The sequence below is a fragment of the Symphodus melops genome (assembly GCF_947650265.1).
Source record: "Symphodus melops genome assembly, chromosome: 22".
In the NCBI taxonomy this organism is placed as follows: Eukaryota; Metazoa; Chordata; class Actinopteri; order Labriformes; family Labridae; genus Symphodus; species Symphodus melops.
Genome location: NC_136712.1, coordinates 6,665,529 through 6,691,760, shown reverse-complemented (window position 1 = coordinate 6,691,760; position 26,232 = coordinate 6,665,529). Strand labels below are relative to the sequence as shown.

General features: G+C 40.9%; 1 protein-coding gene across 19 annotated transcripts in view; it reads right to left on the bottom strand.

Moving 5' to 3' along the window:
- cacna1c (calcium channel, voltage-dependent, L type, alpha 1C subunit) overlaps window positions 1–26,232 on the bottom strand; it is a 162,039-nt gene that overhangs the window by 41,356 nt on the left and 94,451 nt on the right. For 12 of the 19 annotated variants that reach the window (XM_079335637.1, XM_079335626.1, XM_079335635.1 and 9 more), the window contains exons 5-16: window positions 22,710–22,849; window positions 21,764–21,916; window positions 20,488–20,687; window positions 18,577–18,680; window positions 13,448–13,535; window positions 12,986–13,070; window positions 9,240–9,308; window positions 5,871–5,961; window positions 2,978–3,004; window positions 678–838; window positions 431–504; window positions 146–297 (exon numbers count right to left, since the gene is read on the bottom strand). In XM_079335637.1, the coding sequence (XP_079191763.1) occupies window positions 146–297; window positions 431–504; window positions 678–838; window positions 2,978–3,004; window positions 5,871–5,961; window positions 9,240–9,308; window positions 12,986–13,070; window positions 13,448–13,535; window positions 18,577–18,680; window positions 20,488–20,687; window positions 21,764–21,916; window positions 22,710–22,849 (1,344 nt within the window). The remainder of the gene's footprint in view (window positions 1–145; window positions 298–430; window positions 505–677; window positions 839–2,977; window positions 3,005–5,870; window positions 5,962–9,239; window positions 9,309–12,985; window positions 13,071–13,447; window positions 13,536–18,576; window positions 18,681–20,487; window positions 20,688–21,763; window positions 21,917–22,709; window positions 22,850–26,232) is intronic. The other 7 variants (XM_079335627.1, XM_079335644.1, XM_079335636.1 and 4 more) reach the window with 4 other exon arrangements.

Below are 26,232 nucleotides of genomic sequence, written 5' to 3'. Positions count from 1 at the left end.
TCTAATGTGTTTGACTACACACTAAATGTGTGGCTTTCAAATGTATGTGCAAGCATTTGCGTTTGGGAAAGGGAAGAGGGATAAAGACTCTTCGTCAGCAAAACTTCATCCGATAATTGTCAGAATGACAAACATCTTAATTTACCTGGTTATTTTGAAGATTCGAAGCAAGCGTACACAACGTAACACAGAGATGCCGAGAGGAGACATGATCTTCGTTTCCACCAGAATGGTCTCAAGAATTCCTCCACACACTACAAAGCTGTCGAAGCGATTGAAGAGCGACACAAAGTACGCCTGAGGAGAGAGAGAGAGAGAGAGAGAGAAAAGGTTTAAGGTGCTTCAGGTAGGAATTGTTCATGTCTATCTTAGAATTATGAAAACACAATCTCTTAATAAAAACAAACAAACATAGAAGTGAGCCATCTACCTGTAACCCCAGACTGTACATCTTCAATAGCATCTCACCGGTGAAGAGTGCTAGCAACACCTTGTTAGCGATGTCTGAGCAGGAAGAAAGATCAGGGGAGACAGTCAAAAATGAAATAGAGAGAATGCATGCCAAACAATGAGAGCAGTAAAAGGACAGATAGCAAAAAAAGATAACAAGTGTAGTCATAACATAAAGTGCTATGTTTGGGCCTTGAAATGACTTGAATGTGTGTGCGCTTTCATACCTTGTACATCTGTTAACCACTGAGGCTGCTGGTGGTGTTCGGACGCAATGGTCAGAGTGTTGAGGAAAACCAGGAAGATGACCAGCCAATAGAAAACCTGGGATTTGACTCCAGCCCGGCACTTTCTCCTACACAGCCGGTTCCACCTCCGAGAGTATCGACTGAAGAGGAAGAGGCAGAAATGGAAAGATGAATAGGTGAGGAAAGATTTCAGAGAGAAAAAGTAAGGAAAATAAGGGACAGAAAAAGGAGCAGAGAGGGAGACCAGAGGAATAAGACAGGAGGAAGAGCAAGAAAGCAGGAATGAGAAAACAATAAAAAAAAGAGGAATGGAAAAACAAACAGCAGAGGAGAGGAAAGATAAATAAAGAGTCAATTAGTCTGTCTACAGAGTAGTGATCAGATCAGCCCTTAGCCTGTGGTTTTCTGTTGTTTGAGAGCAGAGCTGTGGAACAGTTAGTCATCCTCAAGGACGTTTCACACCAAGAAAAGACAGTAAGAAGAGCTTTGTAGCAGAATGAGATATGCTCCATTTGAAGGAAAAGGCGAACAAATGTAAATTGAAATGTGTTTGTTATACACGTCATGGGAGTTTTTCGTTTCTTCTTTGCAGACAATTCCAACCATTGTTCTGTATTGTGTTCAACACTGACTCTTTTGAACTCTTCTTGCCCTCTACTTTTCAAAATGACAGGTTTTGTTTCTGGTAATTACCAGCTTCACACCGCTCAGTTGCATGTGTGTGAAAACGTCCACTCAATACCTCATGGCTATTTCATTTTTTAACCATATCGCACGACGGAAATGTAATTACACCCTTTTGAGATAATCTCAGTGAGAGAACAAACTCAAGACCGTTCTTGTTCTCGTTCTAAACAATGAAAAAGCACCAAAGAATACACATCATCCTACAGCTTTATGTTTAAACACATGTACAGTGGGAGGGAACCGAATAAGACAGCTGTTTTAAAATAGTTGATCAAAATGATAAAGTGAATAAGAATCGAGTCATGTGTTAATGGTAGACAGCGAATAAAAAGAAGACACCTGTCCAGACAAAAAATGTTATCTTGAACCAAACAGGAAAAGGAAAAATCGATAATACTTAAATATTCTTATTTAGTGTTTAATGTAAATATGCTGAATCAGACTCGTGTCAGATCTGTTGAGGAACTCAAATTGGAAATTACAAAACCTGACATCGGGTACAGACTGTCCAGTCGTTAAGAGGTTTACGAGACCTTGAGGTGTCTCAGTTTGTTGAGATATGTTTATTGCAAACCGGTTCTGGCTGGATTTAGGTGTTAGAGAATGGAACAGGAAGATCTATACATGACCAGCCTCTTGACATTGGCAGCAGCGATATAACTGTACTAAGGAAAGGGTTTTTATCAGGCTGACACAAATGCTTTTGAAGTGTGGAGTCGGCTTCCTGGTGCCAGGGCGGATATAAAATACCTTCTTGTTAGACAACGGAGGTTGAACAGACTTCATTTTTTTCCCCCAAAGGAACCAACAACACCAGGTGATTTATCATGTGCTGTTACTTCTTGTCAAACTGATGTCCTCAATAAGCTAAAGTGTTTTCTCTCTCAGCCTATATCAAGTTCATCTTTTACTATCTTTTGTTTGAGTGTGTGGGCTGTGCGCCATGATGCACACACTCAATGTTACATGAGAACACACATCACAACACAAGCAGACATGCGTTCCTTAAGTTCAATACAGGTAACCTTTTGATGTCTGTGATTGTTTCGTTTGAATTATATTTTGACTTTTAAAACAGATGTTTCCAGACATTTGTTGTGAGCGTGCATATGAAGGTGACTGACTTTTGAAGTTGTGGAAAATGAAGAACAGTCTAATTGTTGTACATTTGAGAATGCTGCTTGTTGACTCTTGTAACAGTTTAGATGACAAGATTCAACCAATCTGGTCAATCTGGAGTCACAAATAGAAACAATGAAGTGAGTTCAGCCTAACTGGGAGGTGTTTGTTAACTTGGAGCAGATCCAGGCAAGTTGTGACGACACTTGTAGTTCTGTGCTAAGCTAACCTAAGCTACTTATTGTAGAACTAGTTTTGCTCTCAAGATTAAGTGGGGTTCAATCTTCTGGTCTAGCTCTTGGCAAAAGTACTTCAGAATCAAGGCTGACTGTAGCTACTTGATATTGTCTTGGGTTTCTTGTGCACATATGTTCACAATAATGCCACACACACATCCAGCGGCTGTACAGATACAACAACAGTTGAGTCATTAGAGCAGCTGGATTAAAGGACCACGGTAAACATGTACTAACCTGAACTTGGATTTGGAGATCCTATTTCTGGAACACAAAAACAGAATGGATTATACACACACACATAACACACATAGAGACAGGTACACAACATGAACGGGGTGATTTGAGTCCGATAAAGGTGAATAAGTTCACCTTTATCCCATTTTAGATGCAATTAAACCTCAAGTCAACTACACTGTAAGCAGAGGTCTACCTGTCTTTTCTCTACACAACTTCATTCCGATAATTCCAAATCATTTGGACAAATCACCCCTGCAGACATGTACACAGTGGCATCCAGTCAAAAGAAAGAAAAACCTCGACGTTTGGTTTTCTCCAATCAGACCTGGTGTGAACAAACACAATGTATGACTAGAATATAGTCTGTTGATTGTTCACCACTGTTTGAGCAAACAAAATCACAGACATAAAGTACTGAGGACAATCGATTATGGAAGACATTTAGAAGAAAAGAGAAGGCTGGGTAATGTAAAAAAATAAATAAAGTAAAAAAAAATCTCCCATTTCGAAATTTAAAATGCAAATTCAAATTATTTAATTGGAAATGCTCAGAAAACGCTCTAAGGACAACAACACTGGGCATTCTGGAAGGGAGTCTCTGTGACCAAATACGTACTGATTTTTTATTTTGTAAAAGCAGATATACTGACTGACCTGCTGACTGGCTGACTGACAGACGCAATGAAATGACTCACTGACTGACTGATTGAAAGAATAAAATGACTGACTGGCTGGATATGGAAGCTGACAGTACACACGTCTCTTCGCTCCATGTGTCCGTCTAGATTAATGGCTCAGCCGGCGCAAAAGTAGCTCTTACCCTGAGGTCTGTCTCCATAGCGATGTGCAGAAGAACAGGCTGAGCGTCTGCATAACAGTTAGAGCCTGTGCTCCTAGCAGTTTAACAGAAGTAAGTATAAGACACACACATGTCTGTGTTTAAACTCTGGAGCTCCTGCGTGGATGATAAAAGGAAGAATGCAACTGTAAAACTAAACATCCTTTGTGATATAACTTTCAAACAAAGTTATTCGGCCACTGTTTAAGACATGATGAACAAAAAAGTTAATCTTGTGCCATAACAAGAAGTTGTCTGATCGGAAAGATACAAACTATATAAATGACATAATAGGGTCAGAAATGTTCCTTTTTCTGTTATTGTATGGTGCATATATCCAGCATCATTAGGTTAGCACTAGAGTAAAGTCCAGCTGTAAATAAAAAGCTCATGAAATCCCAAAGCTCCAGAAGCACTAATCAAGAAAGTAACAGACAATCAAACAAAAGAACCTATCATTAGTTACTGGTCTAATTATCAGCACAATATTTGCAGTAAATTGAGTAAAGACATTAGAACACTTTGCTGTCACTTTAAAAATGTATTAGTTTTGTCTCTGTTGCTTTGCTTCCTTTCCTTTTTTTGAATATTTCCTCAACAATCGACTTTACTGTTCACTTTGAGAATTATCTCTTGGACTTGAGTTCTCCGAACATGTAGCTCCCTCCAACAGTAGAATCCAAACAGTTGTTTTGGTTTGACAAGGGACAAGTGAACAAAATAAAACAACATAACGAAGACAAGGTAACAGATGGATAGTGTGAGAAAAGTGTGCCTTACTGTTCCTCTGGACAATAATTCTGTGCTTCATCACTAATCAGTTTTCTATTTCATAACGTCACTCTCTATTCTGTTTTGTTCTATTTTAATCTTTTCTTTTCAAATCTATTCAGCTTAATTCACGGTGATTAAAAGTTTTGTATGTCGGCGTGTTTGCAAGTGTGTGCAGAAGTGGGCCCACTGGGGTCACAGCTCCAGTGTGGCCGTGATTCTAAGACTAAAGAAAGCAGCGCACTTGTTTGAATAATGTAAAAAATGAAAGGAGAGGGGGGAGTAGGAGTGTGTGAGTCAGCTGTTCGAAAGCTCCCACAGGGGAGGAGGAAAGCACTTCAGCTACAAACACATGAAGAGGAGAGAGAGAGAGAGAGAGAGAGAGAGAGAGAGAGAGCAGGCAAGAAGAAAAGGAAATAAAACTATCCTCTTCTCTCTTCTTTGTGGAGTTAGAAGTGATGGTCATGTTTTCTTTGTATGTCATGAAAGAACACGCTCTTTCACCTCTTTCATTTCTTTTGCTTTACAATATTTTACAAGTCAAAACAAACTTGCTTATGTGAAATAAACATTTTAAAATAATTCTTAAATTCTCATGTGAACATTTTCAGTTCTTGGGACACTTAAAAACCATTAAATTAAGATAACTTTATAGTATTTATCTTGATAGCATGAAGCAACAACCATATTTAAGAGCAAAATAACCCTAAAAGCATTGTCATTTTTTTTCCAGCTAAATCAGGACCCAGCAACTGTTATTCAAACAAAGTTCAGCCTTTAATGTGACTGTTTTATCTGTAGTTTACTTCAGAAAAGAAAAATTCACTGGGGCCTAATGTGAGATGAAATCCCTATGGTCCACCATATGTCTCATCAAGGTCAGAGATTGGCTGTGAAAAGGGAAAGAGATTGTCTTTAAAGGTAGAGTGAGCGACGTTCAGAGGAGATGCCCAGTTCTTCTTATATAAGCACCAAACATAAAGCTTTTCTTTCACCACGTCTCCCCTCCCCTCCCCTCCCCTCCCCTCCCCTCCCCTCCCGAAGGTTTCTGATGGAGTGCAGCCGTTTGCAGGACTGATCTCCAGTGTGATATGCTGCCCAACGATGACTCGACATTGATTGTAGACCACACAGCGTCCTTGGGTTTGGGAAGTCTGCTGCATCTCCTTCGTTTGGATACATGTGATATGAGAGTTCTGCCACAGGATTGACTGATGGTGAGCGAGTCAGCTGAGGGATAGAGAGGAGAAGTGTGTTTGAGAAAGAGGGTGAGGTACTTACGCTAGCCGGGTACAGCAGGTCTCCCCTTCCACGTCTCCCCCTGGCGCGTTATCTGTGTTCACAGATTCATTCTCGCTCGCCGGCATGCTCACTGAGAGACAAGAAAGGAGGGAGAAAAAAGAGGAAGAGGAAGAGAAAAAATGAATTGACAGGATAGGAAAGTTGTTTTAACTTCCTACATGACAGCAGTCTTGCTTACTTCAGATTTTCACACACTCAGTGCATTCAGTCCTGTGTAGCTAAGCACTCAGGAGCTACACTGACACTGGTTCAAACACATCACGTCATCCACATTAAATTATATTTTTGAAGTGTTTGCCTGAGCTAATCAAGCACTAACTTTCCATATTAACAATATTTACTGGTTACAGATCCTGGGTCAAAACCTCTGCAACAGCGATTAGAAAGGATTTCAACTTCTAATAACTTTTTATCAAATATGTGAACCGGATAAAATCTCACTCTTTGTTTATAAAGCCACAATGAGACCGCAATTGTGTGTGGCTCAAGAAGGTGTGTGTGTGTGTGTGTGTGTGTGTGTGTGTGTGTGTGTTAAGGTGGCAGGATGAGGACGATGAAGAAAGTGAACACCATGTAAAAAGGGACAGAGTAATATGATTTGGCAGTAAAAGATGGAAAAGTGTGATAAAAAGCAGTGATGGAAGGATGAAGGTATAGATGGAGGGAGGGAGGGAGAGAGAGAGAGAGAGAGAAAGGGATGAATGTGGGATGGTAGGTTGAGAGAACTGATACATTGCTTTTTAGTGCTGCCGTCGGTCTTCGTCTGCCTGCGGGAATGAGCTGCACGAGGCTTACTGTCACCTTTTGTAGCATCCTCTGAGGAACACAGACAGATACTACTAATGACTCCCATTGCCTTTTGTGATAAAGTAATACGTCCAGAGTTTAAATGAGCTAAACCTTCTCATGAAGAACTCATCTGCCCATCTGAGCATAATAAGATTTTCTATGACTTCAATCAGGAATGGTAGCTGTTCATTTGTATTAATATTGTTTTCAGCCAATTTCAATGAGAATTTCTATTTTGAACTAATGGGACTTCTACAAAGTTTGGGTGCGCTTACCTTGGTTTCTTTGGATAAGGAACATTCCTTCTCCAAGAAAGAATATTTCAAACAGGAGCATCCAGACTTCCCCCCCCCCCACACAGTCAGAGGTACTGCATTTTGGTTTCATTTGATTCACGATTCTGATGTGCTTGTTGGCTGGCAATTCAATTTTATTTAAGAATGTGGCGAGACAACCAATGCCTGTTTGTGCACCAGTGAATTGATTTTAAGAGACGTGACTCCTCTCGAGATATGACGTTAGATTGCAAGACCAATAAAACTCGATAGCAGTATTGATCAGCTCAAGCATTGATTTTTTAATTTTGAAAAATGTTGACCCTTGTTCATCATGAAGCAGGGATTTGATCTTGTGATAATGCAAAGTGTCCTCAAGCATGCATTAAGTCATCCTTAGATAGAGTCATCAAGCCAATCTTCCAAACTGTAACCAGTCCATACAAATAAAAATGTCAAGTTTTGGTAGTCCACAATGACTCTAGCCTTAGCATTTATTGGTGGGATGGCCTAGGTCCCGGGACAGATTTGTAAAACCTGTCAGCAATGGATTTAATATAAATAAGTAAATACGATTTTCAGCATTCAAAGGTTTAAAAAAAGCTGAGGTTCTTTTATTTTTATCATGAGCTGGCTTGTAAGCACTTAGCTAATACAATACATCAAAGTAAGCTGCAGTGAGTGAACAGAGTACTTTGCCACATGGTTGATGATGGATGAATTGTGTGTTGCAGAGACCAGGCTGGTGTCTCAGAACATTAAAGCCTCACTCTGTGTTCCCTCACCTCAACACGTGCCACCTGCTGCTCTGCTACTTAGTTAAAAGCACTCAAGGCCCTCTGGTTTCTCCTGAGGCTGAGGCCTTTCAAATATAAAACCAGCCTTGTGCCTTCTCCTCAATGGAGCTCTGAACTAGTTTAATACCTATTGTTAGAGTAAACCCCATAGACCTCCGACGGAAGGAGATGAAGAAGGAAAAGGATCAGGGAGCATGGGAGGGAGAGAAATGAAAGAAGGGAGGGAATGAGAGAGAGAGGGAAGGGTCACACTTTCCAACATTGAGACTGATTAATTCTTTCTTATGAAGACTACTATTTAAAATGTGTTTAAAATGGAAAGAATATCTCTGAAACTATAAAAACTTGATCAAAATGCACTGAACCAAATAAGGAGGTGATATATTAGATATACAAATGGAATAGGGAGGTATACTGGTACAGCACTTTGTGTGTATGTTAGTGTCTGTCATCATATAAAAAAGGCAAAAGTCAGATACTGATCACCTGTACCATCATCTCCAGAAGTCATTTTCAGATTTTCCGAGCTGTCCCAAATCAACAAAAAGGCCAAACAAGTGTTCAAATCCTAACCTAAACAATCACGTTTTGTCATGCAGTCTTTGTTTATTCCACTCTTTTTTATATTTTGATTTTCAGTCTTTTTTTTTTTCCTCACACGGCACTTGATGGTGCAGAACTAAAGTAAATGGAAAGATGTTATTTTTTTTATGTGTTAAAAATATCGCATGTGCCGAGGGAAATGAATAAAAAGGCTGAAATTCAAAAAAAGCATTTCTTTTATCTCTCTGGCTTTCAGCTGCAATGCTTGGGAATTTTAGGGAAAGGAATCTGAAACAACAAGTAGAGGACTGTGGCATCACAAATACATATATATAAAAAACACTTTTATGTACCATTGTCCCCTTGTTTTCATTTCTCATTCAGGCAGATGCAAACATTTTTCCTTTCCTTCTCAACCTTTAAGGGAAAAAGTGGCTGCATCTCAAAAAAGAAAAGATCTTTCCTCCCCTTCTCTGAGTATTCCTTGTACTGATTGGTGTCAGGATTTTGATTATACTTAATTAAAAGTTGAGGTTCATGAAACAGCGGTAAAGGTTTAATGCAATGAAGAAGTGCAGTATTGCCAACAGCATGAATCGTTACAATGGCAAACTTCCAGGTCTCCACTGCAAGACAGAATGAATATATAAAGCCTTGAGAGTTCATTATTATTCAATGAAAGTTGTTTGAAGGGGTTAGGCAGACATTGAGCATGAACTATTTTACAGTGTTGAGAGGCAGCCACTTACCCCCATTTTGCTTTGAAGCTTTGGAGGGGGGAGAAAACAAATGCTAACTTCAATGCAGGGGGTGAGGAAAGGAGAAGGGAGGAGAAGAGAGCAGAGGGGGGACAAAAGAGAAGAGAGTTGGCAGTCCACTAGCATGTCTAGGATACTATTTCCAGTAAATCTTTAACGAGTGTTGGACCATGCAGACAGACGCACACGCCTTACGAAGGAAAGCCGCGTTTTTCTTCACGGCTCCACGCAGAGACTGAAAACGATGGTTCTTACCTGGGGACAGAGAGCACGGCTCAGCAAGACAAACACACACACAAATACAAACACACACATGGATACACACAGAACGAGGCACTCCCAGTCAACAGGTCGTGTGGAAGTGCACTCTGTCATTTCAAACACAAATGAACACGCATACTCGTACTGGCTTTCAGTCCAATCAGTATGAACATTCCTGCTTTTTAATCACATCGTCCCCCCCTCAAGCTGAAACTAAAGATTGAGATGCATTATGGGTGTAACTGGCAAAAAGACTGCCTCCTCTTTCAGTGGAGACAGAGAGAGAGAGCCAAAGAAGGGATGAGAGGAAGACTTCACTGGAAGGTTTTACATTCAAGAGAGTTAAAGAAATTAACATCCAGAGGCAGCTTTCTGTGTTGTTTTTACAACACCACCACAAAACATCTTTTCATTTTATTCTCTGTCCACAACAACTTCTACTCTTCATTTATCTCACACTATTTTTTTTAAGTGTAATTGAGTGCCTCTACATTGATTATCATGCTACTTCACCAGGGTTTGAAATTAGCACCTGCCACCCATGTGTTTGTGTTAGGTGACTGTGTTAGGTCTGAGGTGATTATAGACGTATAGATGTGCACCTCCTTCCCCCGGTTCTTCCAACTGAAGGAGTGTTTAAAATGTTGTGTTGTCTTAACTCCAAGGTGATAAAAGAAACTGGCTGTAGCTCTGACTCGTTTGGAAGTTGTTTTGCTGTTTTCTCCCACTGAGCTAACTAATACTAGCTAACAAGCCCCTGTGTTGTCACACGTAAACATAGGATTACGCTCAATCACAAAATGAAACTCGCACTTTCCAGCAGAACTTTATGACCGTCGCGAGGTCTCTCCTCATATCAGGTCATATATTTTCTAAATGATTAACTAATTGCCTCGCCTCTTAGTCCAGGTTTAGTGAGAGCTAAGTTAGCACCTTTGAGGAAATAAAAGCAATGGAGACCGGTAGGTGCAAACACCCCGGATCAGCTGAAACGATTTGCAGCCTTGCAGCAAAACAAAGTTCTGTAACGAATGCAACAGCTGAAAATGAAACATGCCGCAAAAAGCTGAAACAACCACATTAACATCAAAAATGCTGCAAGTACAAAAACGAAACAAGTCAAAGACACGCATGTTTAAAGAACAACCTGCTGGTTCAGTCGGGACTTTTGCACACTTTTTTAAAGGATGCTATCTGGAATTATCAAATGACTATGTTTGACTTAAAATGTTATTGATTCTTACTACACATTATTCAAAATGATCTTTGAAAAATATACAGTATATTAAATTTCTAATTTCTAAGTTGGCGTTTCTTATAGCAGTGTTATTATTTTGGGGGAGTTGAAGTAAAATGTAGAGGTGCTGAAGCACCCTTAAAAAGGCTCTAAATCCATCTATGCACACACATACCTCGGATGTGCTCCCGAGACTCGAGGAACACACCGATAAGCTAATAAGATAAGCTACATAAACCGCTGCTTAGAAAATTAAGACTGTTCACATCAAGCGTGGTCATGGTGTGTTTGTTTGTGTTTGTGTTTGTGTTTGTGTGTGTGTGTGTCGAGGTTCTTGACACACACGTAATCACTCAATCTGATGCTCTCACACACACAATACATATCTATCTTCATACACCGTTCACATTGTTAATCAATATTATGCCCCTGTAGCTCTTCATGTAAAGATGGGATGATGGACAGACACACAGGAAGGTGTGTGTGTGTGGTCTCTGTGTGAGTGAGCAGTCAATAGTGTGACTTGTTCCCGATGTTAGATCCCATCTGCTCCCTGTCCCAGATACCCATTCTGTCTCTGTTTTATACACTTACACAATACTTGCTCACACACACAGTTTCACACAGTCACTCTATAAGGCCCCCCCCCCCCCCCCCCCCCCGTCCTTCTCCCCTTCCTCTAAGTCTCACATCCCTTCTCAGGACATTTTGTGCGTGTGCATGTTTGAGCGAGTCTACGCAAAGAGTCCTGCAAACTGCCCTCATTCATCTTCCCAGAGGAGGATCCATCCATCGAGGAGAGAAGGAGGCAGAGCAATAAGAGAGCCAGTGACTTGATTCTCCATCTTAACAAACAGGGATGATTGATTGTTCTATTTGAGAACTTTAAACCACATGTATAAATCATCCTGCTGGATCGTTTAAATCTAATGGCATTAGTTATCACATCATAAAAGCAATGGACTACATCTTGCACAAAACAGATCGTAGCAGTTTTAATATTGAATTTGTTATTCCTATGGTTATTTTTTTTTCCGCTTTTAGTTAGATTTAGTTTTAGAACATGTTTTGTACTTACTGTAATTGTTTGTTTATGTGCCAATATCTCCGGCACACTGACGACCCCTACAGTAAAAGCACATTGATTAAATGTGTAAACAAGTAGAGGTTACAGATTAGCCACAGGGGTAATGGGCCTTATTTTCATTTAAATTGGGGCATTGCTCTTTTGCCCGTGTGAATATCCTGAGATCTAAAAGATTAGATAATCAGTTTTTCCCCTATCAACCGTCTTCCCTCGGCAGTCATTAGTGTTTCTCAGCAGAAGCCAAAGTGCTTTACAGAAGATGAGCGAGTTGTATGCAGAATGCATGCTCTGGCTCGGCATATTTAGTCGGCATCATTCATTCATTCAACGTCAATTTGAGCAAGCTGAGATCCAAGCCTTTGCAAAACAGTTCACAGGACACATGGCGCATACTGAACGGTTCAAAATAACACGGACACACTTTTGTCGTCAAATCCCCGTCACTCTTTAGCAGTGTCCCTCTCTCAAGTTCATGTCTGAGATCAGACCTCCACGTTAAGAGAGGCCAGTGGTCTGAGATCAGAGCCCAGGACATGCAGCTCGGTCCTGGAGGACGCTTGCTCCATGTGTGGCAGCCTCTATCTGGAGGTCTTTTGGGGGGAGACAGGGTGTTAATTTGTGAGTACATTTCTATCAGAGTAAACACATTCCTAAGGGTGTAAGCCACCAGTTGGTCTGTGTTTGTCATACCATTGTGTACCCAGAGGCTATTAGCTACAGTCTGACACATTCAGCTAATATCCAAACAGGTTTTAAACCTCAAGAGAGTCCCTTAGGCAAAGAAGGCAGTCAATATCAACATCCTCTCGTTCTGTCAGTCGGTCATTCAGTCTCTGACGATTATGAACTTCCACACGATGGAAAGGCTTCTTATAGACCACACATATGCACACCCACACACAAAGAGTTTCCCTCACAACTTCTTGGTACAGTGGGCACAAAATATCTCAAGATAGAGACAAAACTGAGCTGTCCATGCAGCTCATAAAGCACACACTCAATGTTCTGAGGACAAACTGCACTGTCTGGGTTTGATTTGAACCCATTACAATAGCTGCATGATGTCCCCTCTCTGTCTTCTCATAATATGAATTTCCCTTTCTCGTAAATGCAAAAATTCCCCCCATATAGTCTAAAAAAAGTACAGGCAAAAAAAACCCCAATTCCAGCCAGCCTTCTTCGCACACTCCCTCACTCGTCCCAAAAAGACGCAAACTTTTGACGTTGAAATTAATATCTAACGATACAAAGAATATTAGATAAATTGCATTAAAGCATTGTTGCTTTCAAGGCAAACTGCAGGACTCCTAACTCTATGTTCAGACAGACACACACTCTTTTACTCACGGTTTCTAGGTTTGTCATCGTCCATGCCCTCCTCTTCATTCTCTGGGTCGATGTCTTCAGCCTGAGTGATCCAGTCTAAATAGCCCTGTATTCACACACAAAGACATTGATCAACACAATGGATAAGAATATACAGATGGGTTAGAAATGAAATTGAAAGGCAGCCTGTGACCTTAAGATGATGCAGTGATATTTTCTTTGACATGATATACAGTAAAGCATATAGTCACTTTAAAAAGGGGCCTTACTTCATTTTGGCTACCACACTAAAAAAACGTGTCTATTTCATATGTGATGCTCCATCTATTGTGGCCTTGCTGTAATTAATAACTTAACAATGAAATACTAAATTGTTGAAGAGCCAGATGGGGAGTTTAAAGTTTCAAGGATGACAGTAATATGCAGTGAATTTAAGTGACAAGTAAGGACTGTTATATGCTTTCTCAGATGAGTGCAGCCTACCTTGAGGTCCTCCTCTAGTTGCTGTTTTTCTCTGAGTTTCTGGAAGTCACCTCGGGCCTTTGCTTTCTCCCTCTCCTTGGAAAACTCTCTGAGAAGATGGGAAACGCATGGAGGGTTGGGGTGTACAGAGAGGGAGAGAAAGGGAGAAAGAAATGGAGAAAAAGGGAAAACAATCTGAAACACTTGAATGAATTGTTGCAGAAACAAATCATGTGACAATGTTGCAATAATACAACAGATAATACAGTTCTTCAGGACAGGAAGGAGGAAAAACCTGCTTAAGAAAAAAAAAATCATGGAAAGAGAAAAGCTCTGCCAAGGAAAAAGGTGTTAGTATGCAAATTCAAATGACACGACATCCAAACAGAAACATTGGAGCTGGATTCACATCACAAACAATCCAGTTCATTAATAAGCAGCCAGCAGATAGATACAGTTCAACCCAGTCCTGTGTCTGTGTTGGTAAACAAGGTATCCACCATCAAACCTAATGCACTCGGCAGTGAGAATGTGAAGTGTAACATCCGTACTGACTGACCAAAAGCAGCAATGACACTTTCAATAATTGCTTAGTCATTGCACAAATGTTCAGCAGATGACTTGTCTGGTGATTATATTTAAATGGACTATTGCTGCCTCAGAGGACCTCAGCTGCTCCCTGGTCTGCTTGTGTTCTGGGTCCATCTTTGGGTCTGTTCCTTGTTGTGATGTGCAACCCCAGCTGCACCACCTCAGCTTGCTATGGTCGAACAGGACAAGAAGCAGCTCTGCATCAAGGTCAGCCTGCATCACTGAGCTCCACACCATCAGTAAATACTCTTATGGTTAAGTTAGCAGATCGCACAGAGGCTTGGGCTACAATTTGGAATAAAGACATACAAAGCTTTTTTTTTTTCACCTTAACTTTCTTTTGGGCCATCATTTGTGATTCTTCATTTAATGTATGTATTTAATTCTTAAAGTGTGGAATAACCAAATACAATACATTTACTTTAAGGTCATCCTGTATCCACATTTTGCCAAATGTATTTCCTTTGACTTCCCGAATTCTTCAAAATAAGTTGGGATTTTAAGGGTAAATTGGACAAAGAGGACAAAAAACAAAAAAAGATTTATAAGAGCTAAATCAGTCTTAAATGAGAGTGAAATATTAAACTATTATGATGAAATTTGGTGAAATAACTTGGAGGTGTCAGGATGAAAGAAAGAATTAAGGAACATTTGATTAAAAGTTGCTCTTGGGAAAGGTCAAAGTCAGGTTGGAGTCCCAGTGGGGAATAATTTACTTGTTTGAGAGCTGAAAGGAGCAGAGAGCCCTGAGGAACCTCTGCAGTTAAAAGGTGCAAAAAAATCCACATTTTTGAAGGTCCATTGATGGAAACCTCTGCTAGTAACTCAGGATAATGTTTTTAATAGTCACACAACAGAATCAAAGAGAAGTTGATCAGAAAGTTATTAACCCAATAAAATGCAATCAGCTGATTTGACTTTCAACATGTGTATCATGTTCTGTTTCACCGTTTCCTGGAGGGTAAAGAAACAGAATGAACTCCAGAGATTTGTGTGTGGGATTGTGTACATATGTGTATGTTTGTGAGAGGGTTGTGTGTTGAAGAATCATCACACTTTCAGATTCACTCACGTGTGCGCGCGCACACACACACACACACACACACACACACACTAACACACAGATCGATAAACATTAGGACAAACTGCCCTTGAATCACTTGCTTGATCATTAGAAGGAGACCCTATCTGTTTCTGTGCTTGTGCCAGTGTGTGTATATGATTGCAAACTCGAAGGCTTCACTTTCATTTTAAGACAAGATAAGATCTTCTTCAAATCCTCCTCATGTCATTTTTCTGAATTCTCAAGTTTCCCTTTTGTTTCTTCAGACCATTAACATTTTACATCAAATCCAGACACTGTCACACACACACAGAGACACAGACAGAGGCACACACACACACACACACACACACACACACACACACACACACACACACACACACACACACACACACCATGGAGGAGCAGTTGGTAAAAGGTCAGGCTGTGTAGTGTGTTGACAGCATCATTAGTCAGAAATCAGACGAAGAATCAGACAGCCAAACCTCCCCCAAAGCTGTTTGGACCAGATAGACTTTTCTCGTTTTCACACAACGCTGCTGCTGTCAAATCACTGTGGCTATTAGGAGTATGTTTTTGGTCAGTAAGTCAAGGGTGAAACACTTCACACCCCTAAACTCATTCCCCCTACAGCATGTCAAAAACCTCAGTTACACTTTATTCAAATCAAGTAATTTAGGTTTTTATTTGTTCTTTGTAGGCGATTTGACAATCGGAAGCACAGAGCAAAAGTGAACTATTGAGTGCGAGACGAGCCATGAGCTGCAATGTGCCTGTCAACATCCCAACGGTTGTCTACAAACACAACTTTCATCTGCTCGGTCCAATAGAAGCCTGAATGTCGGAAGCAAGATGTCTAGCTTTATTTTTCAGTCTGTTTTCTTTAAAGGGATACTTCACCCATTTGCATGAAGCTTTGTATCATTAGAAACATGGTAGTAGTGTTGAATGGTCGTGAATCCAGCCCTCATTTTGCCCTGAGACGAGACAAATGTGTTTTTCTTTGCCTGGAAGTTTTCTTCATGTGATGCAATATGACGCTTTTTGCATCACATGACGAAAACTTTCAAGCAAAGAAAAACATTTTTCTCGTCTCAGGGCAAAATGAGGGCTGGATTCAGGACCATTCAACACTACTACCATGTTTCTAATGATACACAGCTCTATGTAAATAGGTGAAGTATCCCTTTAACAATCGCACCAGTGATGAGATCTGTGCATTTCATGACAAGAATAGTGCTTTTTCTATAGAAACAGAACCATAGAGTTGTAGAAAAGGAGACCTTTGAAAGGACTACACAGAGAGGCAATCTCTGTAATACAACGTTTTGCTTAATCTGCAACTTTACATTTTATACTTAACTCTCATTATAAATACATTTATTGTGACTGGCGAGCTGCACTTCTCCTTATTTCACGTGTGGATATTTATTGTGTCACTGCAACACATTCCTGTACATGCATGTTATAGAACGTGCTGCCTTAACCAACCATCTGTTGTGCCAAGCGTAAAGGACCCAGGAGTAAAGACTTCCCCTTTAGCACAATCCAACAGTAAAGCTCTCAGAACGACAGTATGAAAGAATGGAGGAGAAACGGTTGAGTTAGTCTGAAGGGACCTTTAACCTCACCCTTACCCGCTCAAAACCCCCAGAACCAAGTTAAGCACAAAGAAGGATCCGATGATGATCAAGGTGACAAAATACACCCAGGGCCACCTGCACCCTACTGCATCATTCACCTAGGTGGAGACATGAGGATGTAGGGTGGAAGAAAGGAAAGCGGGAGATGGATGGAAGATGAAGATGGAAGGTGGGAAAGGAAGACCAGTGGCCATCACATTGATTGAGAGTGCAGGGATTAAAGGAAGGAAGGACAATGAAAGGGGAAGAGGGAAGGAGGTAGATCCTTAGTGAAAGTTCCCAAAAGATGGAGCTGTTTGGTTATGGTGCATTGATAGTATCTGTCAGAGCCACTTAAAGAGGCTCTTTAGACTAAGCAGACACAATGTAAAAAAGACCAAAAGACGCTAATGAACAGCTACATATGACCCAAATCTCCCCTTGAAGCTACCTCTTTTTTTCAACAGAACTGTCAAAGTTTCATTTTCAAAACAAGAAAAAACATTGTATGTGTTATCACGATGGTGAGAAGGAACTACTGTTAGACATTTAACAGACTTTGCAGCAAGACTCCCACACTGTAGACTGGACATAATAACTGTGCACATGACAAAATAGACTCCTGAATTACTTTAGTTTCAGTCTAACTGAATCAAATAATAACAGGTTGTATTACCGTTTCCTCATTTTGCCATTGGTGCTGTTACTGATGTTCAATGATTATAACTGCCTATAAGATAACACGGACTGTACTTGTGTTGAGCTGACGTATTCATCAGTTTTATGTTTTATACGTGTTCAGCCGTCCAAAAGATCACTTCCCTCTTAAATAAAATGTTTCTGTCAGGCTCCACTCTGTCCTCAGAAGAAACTCTTTTTTTTTTTTTTGCTGTTGTGTTTTTTTTAAGTGTCCAACCTCGACAGCTGACCTGAGGGGTGAATTATTAATACCCCCAATGCAGACTGGGTGGAGCTTGTGCTAAAACAGCATGACTTGGCAAAGTGGGATAAAAAACCACCCAACTTAACACACACACACACACACACAAAAAACATTTGTCAGGCTGATGTTAAAATGCGTCTGTGTTTTAGTCACTCATGTTAGGTGTTTGATAAAAAATGGGGACAGTGAAACTAGTCGAGAGTGTGTGTGAGTGTGTGTTTTTGTGCATGTGTGTGTTTACATCTGTTTGTGTGTGTCCACCTGTCGATCAGACACGTTGAGACGGGAAAAGGCCCTTTGAGGTCGTCTGACATGAACATCAGAGTAAGAAACTGCATCACTGCTTCTTCCTGTGTGTATTTGGGATTGTGTTTGTGTTGTGGTCTATCCAGCTTGTGACAAAGGATTGATTGAGTGGAACAGAAAGCAGAGAGAGCAGGAGATTTTGCTCAGTTCAGTGATTGTCAACTCATTGTTCCTCGACTGCAGAGAGAGGACGATGAAGTGTGCAAGGCGCCTGGCTGTGCTTTTACTGTTTAAACACTGGCTTTAGACTGTTATCACCCTCTCATTATGTGTGTTTTAGTTCCTCCTTGAATCATTAAAATCTTCTAAGATAATCTCACCACAGATTCTAGTTCAGGTCTTTGGTCAGTTTTGCTCTAGTCACATCTCATCTGATTATCTTTAATGCCAAAAACCAAACAATGAAGCAACATTGTGTGTTTTTACATACAACAAGCTATGGATTAATTCTATTCCTTTCCAATCGACAGAGGCTCACTGGATACTTGCAAGTCAACCAGAAGTTGCCCCAGGAGTCTTGCTGCTTGGTCATTTATCACATCCGATACAGCACACACCGTACAGTCACATCACAAACTACAGGCAGTCATTCGCATGCACACATGACAACAGCACAACCTCTTACCCGCTCAACACCCCCAGAACGAGATTGAGAACGAAAAAGGAGCCGAAGATGACGAGAGAGACAAAATAGACCCAGGGCAGCTCATAGCCCATAGCATCCTGCATCTGAGAGAGACAAGAGACAGAGGAGGAGGAGGAGGAGAGAGGAGGGGGATTACCAGAGGTGAAAGACAAAAAAAAAAAAGGTGTGTTAGAAAGTGAAGGAAAAGGAAGACACCGGGCAGGAAACAAGAACAGAGCAGTGCATGTTACAAAGAGCAGTAGACAGACCTAGCTAAGCAAGAGAGGCAGTATCGTGTGTCTGTGTGTGTATGAAGTCTTTTGTCTGCCGAGTGGAAAAGAAGGTGCAAACTAAACAACCCTTCACCTCTTTCTTACTCATTGTAGCTCTAATTCAAAGCGTGAGCTTACACAGTTACACAATACCTTCCAACATCTGTCTTTGTAGAGGTTGATGGGCCTCATTTGGAGGCACATTCAGATGTTTTGACTTTATAGACTTATAGCTTGTTACAGGTTGTTCAGTAAGAACATTTTCCAAATAGAGTAATATCAGTTCACAAATACGTATTCCTCATTTGTTCTATTAATAAGTTGTCTCTTTAAACTGGAGACTTCTGGACAGAGGCGGCAAAACAGGAGCTAACAAAGGAGAAAAGGAGGATGTAGGGTTTATTTGCTTCAACAACAGCAGATGTTCACTGTCATTCATTTAAAATAATAAAAATACAAGGCTTGGTGTTTGGAAGTTATGATTTGTAGAAGATCTCACCGTTCGCTCTCATTATTATAAAGAGAGTAGGCTGAACAAGCCCTCTTATTAAAAGCAAACAGCTGACTATTTCTTCCCCGTGTGTTTGTGTGCAGAATGTTGAAGGAGGCAGGACTGCAGAAGGGGTGAAGAGCTTGTAAGTTCTCTGCTACATGTGTACACAGTTCATGCAGACAGACACAGACAACACCCTCTCATGAGCGCTCACACTAAGCCATAAACACACACACACGTGTGCTTGTATAATATCACAGAGTTACAGAGTGTCACCAAACTGAGAAAGTGTTGTTCAGTTTTAGTGGATTTTAAACTCTCTTTCTTTTGTATGTGAATACATCCTGATACTAGAAAGAGGCATCGACAGGTCTACCTAAAAAGTCTTCACTGATTGGTCGATATTTTTGGTTGATAAATTATTGCAATCCCTTTTTCAATGTGCAGGCACAAAGAGCACCTTACGGCAAAAACTATGTTGGAATGCGGCCCTGCTACGTGATAGCTGACTCTTTACTTAAAGTCTCATGGCAACGGTACTCAGTCGAGTAAAATAGAGAGAATAAAGGATTTATCACAGATTATACTGACGTCACCCATATTATAACGTCCTACAGACTGTTCAATCCAATTCTTTCTCCAGAAGGTGCATATTCAAGTTTGATTGAACCTTCCTGAACATTGATTAACATCCAGACTAATCTATTGATCTATTTAGCTGGATGGAGCCGCTGCATGCTTTTGACTATTAAGTTAGGAGGAGGTAGTTTCTGAGTGTTCATATTTCGCCGCGGCTGTGTGCGTGTTCATGTGCTCACTTGACACTCGAATGGAGCATCAGGATTCCACACACGTTCAAAATGAATCGGCGCCATGTCTCCATCGATTTGGCCTCAGATATGAGCTTTCACACACACACACACACACACACACACACACACACACACTCTCTCTCTCTCCCTCTTTAACAACATCAGTGTGCACACCTCGCTTTCTGACAGAAATGTTTGTGTCATTGCCTTACATTCTTTTCTCAGAAACCACTCATGTGGCGCCGATTTAACAGATATAATACAGTCACATACTGCACACTCAAGCACTCGATCACACACACGCACAAAGACACTGTTGAGGTGTCCGGCTCACCCAGTACAGCACGTCCGTCCAGCCCTCCATGGTTATACACTGGAACACTGTCAACATGGCGAAGGCAAAGTTATCAAAGTTGGTGATGCCATCGTTTGGGCCCTCCCAGCCCATTTTGCATTCTGTTCCATTGCGGTTACAGTGTCGTCCATAAGCTCCATCAGGTGCACATGGTGCCGGCTTCTCCTCTGCTATGGTGCCTGTGACAACAAAGAAAACAGTGAGAGGAGGGAAAAACTGTTTCAATCCATCCTTTCGACCCAAACCATCCCACTGCAAGCTTTTGTCAGTACTGTTATGACAGGGAGGCCAGGAAGAGGTGGTCTGTACTGTATAAGGTGTTGGCTTTAGCTTTCTTCATTGCTTGAAGCTGACACTAAAGTTTAAGCTCAGTAATGGCATGCTTATCATAGTCTCAGGTGACTTCCACTCTCATATTCTGTCTGTGTGCTTATATTTGGTTTTTTACTGTCTTACAGTAGGAAGTCACATGGATCTAAAATTCGTCTAAAAATATTTGAACCTAAAATAAAATAATCTTAAGTTAATTAAAAAGCAAACATTGAACTAAAACAAAACAGTACAGCCATAAAAAAAAAAATCGATATGAAAAATGATGGTACTAATTATACAAAACAAGTTGTAGAGAGTGATGTATAGGATTACATAGAGTATTCCAACACCACTTATCCACTACAAGCTAATGCCTCTCTTGGGAACTATAACACCGCCATAACAACACTCAAATCCATTTATACCTAAGGGCCTTCACTGAAAATGTTCCAGGCATTTATGGCGGCTGCAGTTTCAATTATTGCCCAAATAATTCATACTCAAGTCATACAAGTGATGAGTTCAACAGTTAAAAACTTAAGCTGTTTATGGTTCTGTTGTGTTCTAGTATCTCCTGGCTTTATTGACTGATGTATGTGTTCTTACTGCAAAGATCATGGATCACTCAATAGAAAAGGTAGCCATGTGATAATTAATATTTTACTTTCTGTGATTCTCTCTGTAAGGAACTGTTGTTACTGTTTACATCAACGTGCATCGTTGTGTGAATAAATGCTTTCTGAAGCGTGCTTTCACACACAGATGAACGCATGCTTCTATATTGATCAGAGCGTGGAAGTAAGAAACTGACTGTATGTGTCTGATCATGCGTGTTTGTATTTGCATCTGTGCATCCGTGTGCAATCGGCCGCATCTTCTCTCTCTTTCCTCGTCCTTCCCTCTGTAGGCTCATGTGGGACCACGTGCATGTGTGGAAGTATACCTATATGCTCGTGAAAGCAGGTCTTGTGCATCTTGCCCATGAAGAGCTCCAGGCCGATGATTGCGTATATGATGATGACGAAAAGGACCAGCAGGGCGATATGGAGCAGAGGAACCATGGCTTTGATAATGGAATTCAACACCACCTGTAAACCTGCAGCACACACAAAGAAGAATTTCTGAGAACAGGCGAATGTGTTGAGGGGAAGAAATTGAAACAATCAGTTGTGCTAATGTCATTAATAAAGCCTTTCTTTTTTTACTTACGCTCAAGTAAAGATTACAATTGAACTGAGATCAATTTGAGGGGAGACAGTTGCTGTGCAATTATTCATATCATTTACAAATACAAATCCACTGTAGGTGGCATCAATGACTCAGGACTACCTGCATAGATTTTGGTGTGTAAGGATTAAATCACATAATACAGAGGACAATGCTGGACAGGGTTCAGTAGAAATACTGTGCAATAAGACACTCAAGCTTTGAACGAGAGTGAGGTGACGTTAGTATTCTATCATTTGCCTGCTATTCTTTCTTTGTTTATGTCATTCACATAAACAAACACAAATACACAGGTGCAAACACTTGCACAAGCCTTTATTTACAATATCTGATCCCCTTCTGTCTTCTGGCCTGTTGGATTATTGACTTCTGTAGTCACTAACATGGACAAGCTGACAGACACCTCATCTACTGCTCGCACTGTCAGATTGTCTGATAAAAGGACAAGAGGACTCGTGTCAGCGTGTGTATGTGTGGGGATTTCAAAGTGCGCGTGGATGTGCAGCACCAATATCAGCTCCAATCTGTGGTTCATTTCTCCCCCGCCTCACCCAATCACCATTCACACCTGATCCACAGGGCATCGTTTCCACTCTCGTTCCCTTTCTTTTCTCTCTTTCATTCTCTCCTTCTTTCTCTGCTCCGCAGTTCTGGGTACTCACTGGGGACTCCAGAGACCAGTCTGAGGGGTCTGAGTACTCTGAACGCCCTCAGAGCCTTGACATCGAAGCCCGCTGCCTTCCCTCCGATAGGAGTGGCTCCGTCGCCCTTGGTGGCCTGTTCCAAGATCGCACTGAATAAACTGCAAGACAGGGACAGATGACTTTAGCAACCTTCATCAAATGTACACATACATTATCTTAGAAAGGAAACAAAGCAGGAATGTAGATATTACAAAGAGTTTCCTAAACATGATATGATTAGTCAGGATTTAACATTCATGACATTCTCCACAGGGGAAGAGACAGAAGACTGAACATGATGCAGGTACTTCGACCATACAGCTCTGACATGTGCTGACAAAGTTAATAAATATGCATATTCTCTCTGGGTCTCGTGAGGGTATTTTTGTTCTAACAGAAAAGCTTTAGATTGCTGAACCACGTCACTACCTCCTTCTGGCAGACACAATAATCCATAAAATACCCTGAAGTAAAAAATGCTCTGCAGTTTTCCAATCTTGCCTGTGTGTTGAAATCAGATTTAAAAACGAGTAAAGACTACGATTAAAACTCACAAACACTGAGCCTGACCTCAGCATCTATCAAATGATCTACGTATTTTGGGTCACAGTGGTCTAAAGGTGACATGTCTGTACAACTAGAACATGTTGACATTCCTGCCGTCTGAGTAACACTGGTTACCCCTTTGTTTAAATTCAAGGAAAGCTATAAAACTGCAAAGAATCAAATAAATACTTTTTTTTTAACAAAAGTGTTTGTATTATAGATAAAAGGAATTAGATTGTATTCTTACTCTACTCTAACAATAAATCATGCCATCTTGAAGCATGCCCTTTCTCTCCGCTCCTCGAAGCTGCAATGAGCCGTTACATTCTTTTTATTTAAAGGGCTCGTGGTAAAAACCTGTTTGGGAAAACTCACTGACAACTGCAACAGCATGTGGAAAATTCTTTAATGTTTCGAAAAAAAGGTTTTCTCCTGTACACAAACTAAGAGATGTCCAAAACATGTATTCACAGTTTTGTAATTCCAGAAGTTGGTCCTGTGGAAAGTTAAGACAGCCAACTAATGCCCATAGTTTTGGAATGGGTTGTGCACCATTTACACTCAGCTACACAAATTAAATGCATGTGTGAAATGTTGTACTAAAAGATAAAGTAAGCAGATAAACATATAATGGAAATATAGTGTTCAATTAAAGAGTTAAACATGTTTCAATGCCGGTGCCTTTAAGTGGCTTTTATCCTCTGTTAGATCATTTAGATGTGAGTGGCTTACAAGCTTGTGTTTATGTACGTCCAGTTGAGCTTATCACTGTCGCTCTCTGTGTCTCTGAGATCCTTTAGAAATCACCATACAATACCATTTTCCAGCTAGTGAGGCTCAAAGGCCAGTCATCGGCGCATTAGTCATGGGGAATTATCAATTAGCACAGATGAAATGGCCACTTGAAAAGGACCTCTCAAAACATATCGCCCTCTCGCTGCCTCTCACTCTCTCTCTCTCGCTGCCTCTCCATTTCGCACTGCCTCCCTCTCCATTTAATTCACTCTCTCTCTCTCTCTCTCTTGGTAGGAAGCACGCCTTTGAAACAGAATAAAAAGCATGTTGAGGATCCACAGTTTTGCACCATCAGCACATGTGTGTGTTTTGTAGTGGCGGGGTGTTAAATGATAATTAAAGTCTTTGAATGTCGCACCAAATACTGGCCTGTGTATATTCACTTCCAAAGACAGAGGCCAGATATCAGAGGCTTCACTGAATCAAAGGTTTTGGAGAAGTCAAAGCACATCAATGATGAACATTTAAATGACTATGATAGTAACGGGTCTGTTTTGGTTCATTCATTTTAAAGCTCTTGATTTCAGGTCCTTATTAGGTGTTTATTCTATTTAATATCATTTCACTGCAAAAAAAAAAAAAAAAAGTCCAGGATGATGTCTGTCTGATGTCAGACGATCCTGCTCTTATTGCCTCGTTTCCAAAGTCTAAAGATGTAGTTGTGGTTTTGTTAATGAATTAATCAATCATCTAAATGTTTTATCTAACAAAGCAGAGATAAAAATGAGGATAAAAGCAACAATAAATGATTAGAATTAACATACTTAACTCTAAGAGTCTACTTGTGAGCAGGAGCTTAGATCGGAGCATATGATTGTATGTGTAAGTGGACACTGTTTGGCTATTTGTGTGTGAGTGTGAGTGCATGTTTATACGGCAGGTGAGTCCTCAAGGCTGCTCACAAGCAGGTAAAAGCTCTTTCATCCATATGGGGACCACTCCAGAGGGAGCGAACTCTGTCACTTTTCATTTATACACACACAGAGTGACACAACCAAACACACACAAACTGAGTCATGCGCAGCGCACACACACTGTAGAGACTTTGTCTGCAGTTGAACACGTCCTAGGACCGTGTGTCCTGAATATGTGAAATCCAAAGAGGTTGTGCGTGTGTTTGAATTGTTGCTGTTATTATTAATTTGACAAATTGGCATTTTAAACCTTGGCTAAGTTTAGAGAGGCCATCTAGGTTTAATCCCCCAAAACAGAAAGCACCAGCCCTCCTGAAGTGTCCTTGAGCAAGACAGTGAACTCTGCATTTTCTCGCTGTTGCGTGTATTTGTCCCTTTGACCTCCCTGTGGTGGAGCTTCAAGGTAAAAACGCATTTCCTTGACAGCACAAATCCAGCTTTATGCACAATTAAACTATACTGCAGCACAACAGAAGCTTCAATATAAACAGAGAGAGAGAGAGAGAGAGAGAGAGAGAGAGAGAGAGAGAGGCAGACATAGAGGGTAGATAACAGCATAAGAGTGGTAAAGGTTGTGTTTATGCCAGGGGCACTGGCACACTGATGCCAGCCGTGTGTGTGTGTGTGTGTGTGTGTGTGTGTGTGTGTGTGTGTGTGTGTCTTTGGGGTGAAGCCAACCACTTTCAGTTTGTGACGGCTACAGTGCCTGAACACTTCACTGCCGATGAGAGTGTGTTTGTGTGCTCTCTCAGCCTTCCTTCAGGCTGAGGGATGCCTTCTTACCGTCTCCTTCTCCAGCGTGTGCACAGACTGAGACACACACACAAACACCAACACACCATACACACGGTCAAACAGAACATGTTCATGGCTTCAACTACTGTCAGGTCCACGAGCTATTGTGTCATTACCCTCACACAATATTGTACAAAAAGCACAGCTGGCAGACAGTGCGCTCACACACACACACACACACACACACGCTTACTACAAGCACGTACAAACACACTTAGCACATAGGCCACAGGCACAGAGGGCTTAGCAGATGGGCTATGTTGCTGAGTTGCAGATAAAGAAAAACAGAGCAGAGCTTTGCTATCAGCATCTAACAAGCTAATCAGTTTAGCTTTCACCAATACACTACAGGCCAGTCCACTGCAGCTTAACGGATTCACTGTGAAGGAGGATTGTTTTGTTGCAAAAGTTAGACGAGAACTTGACTTGTATTGCACATTTAAAATGCTACA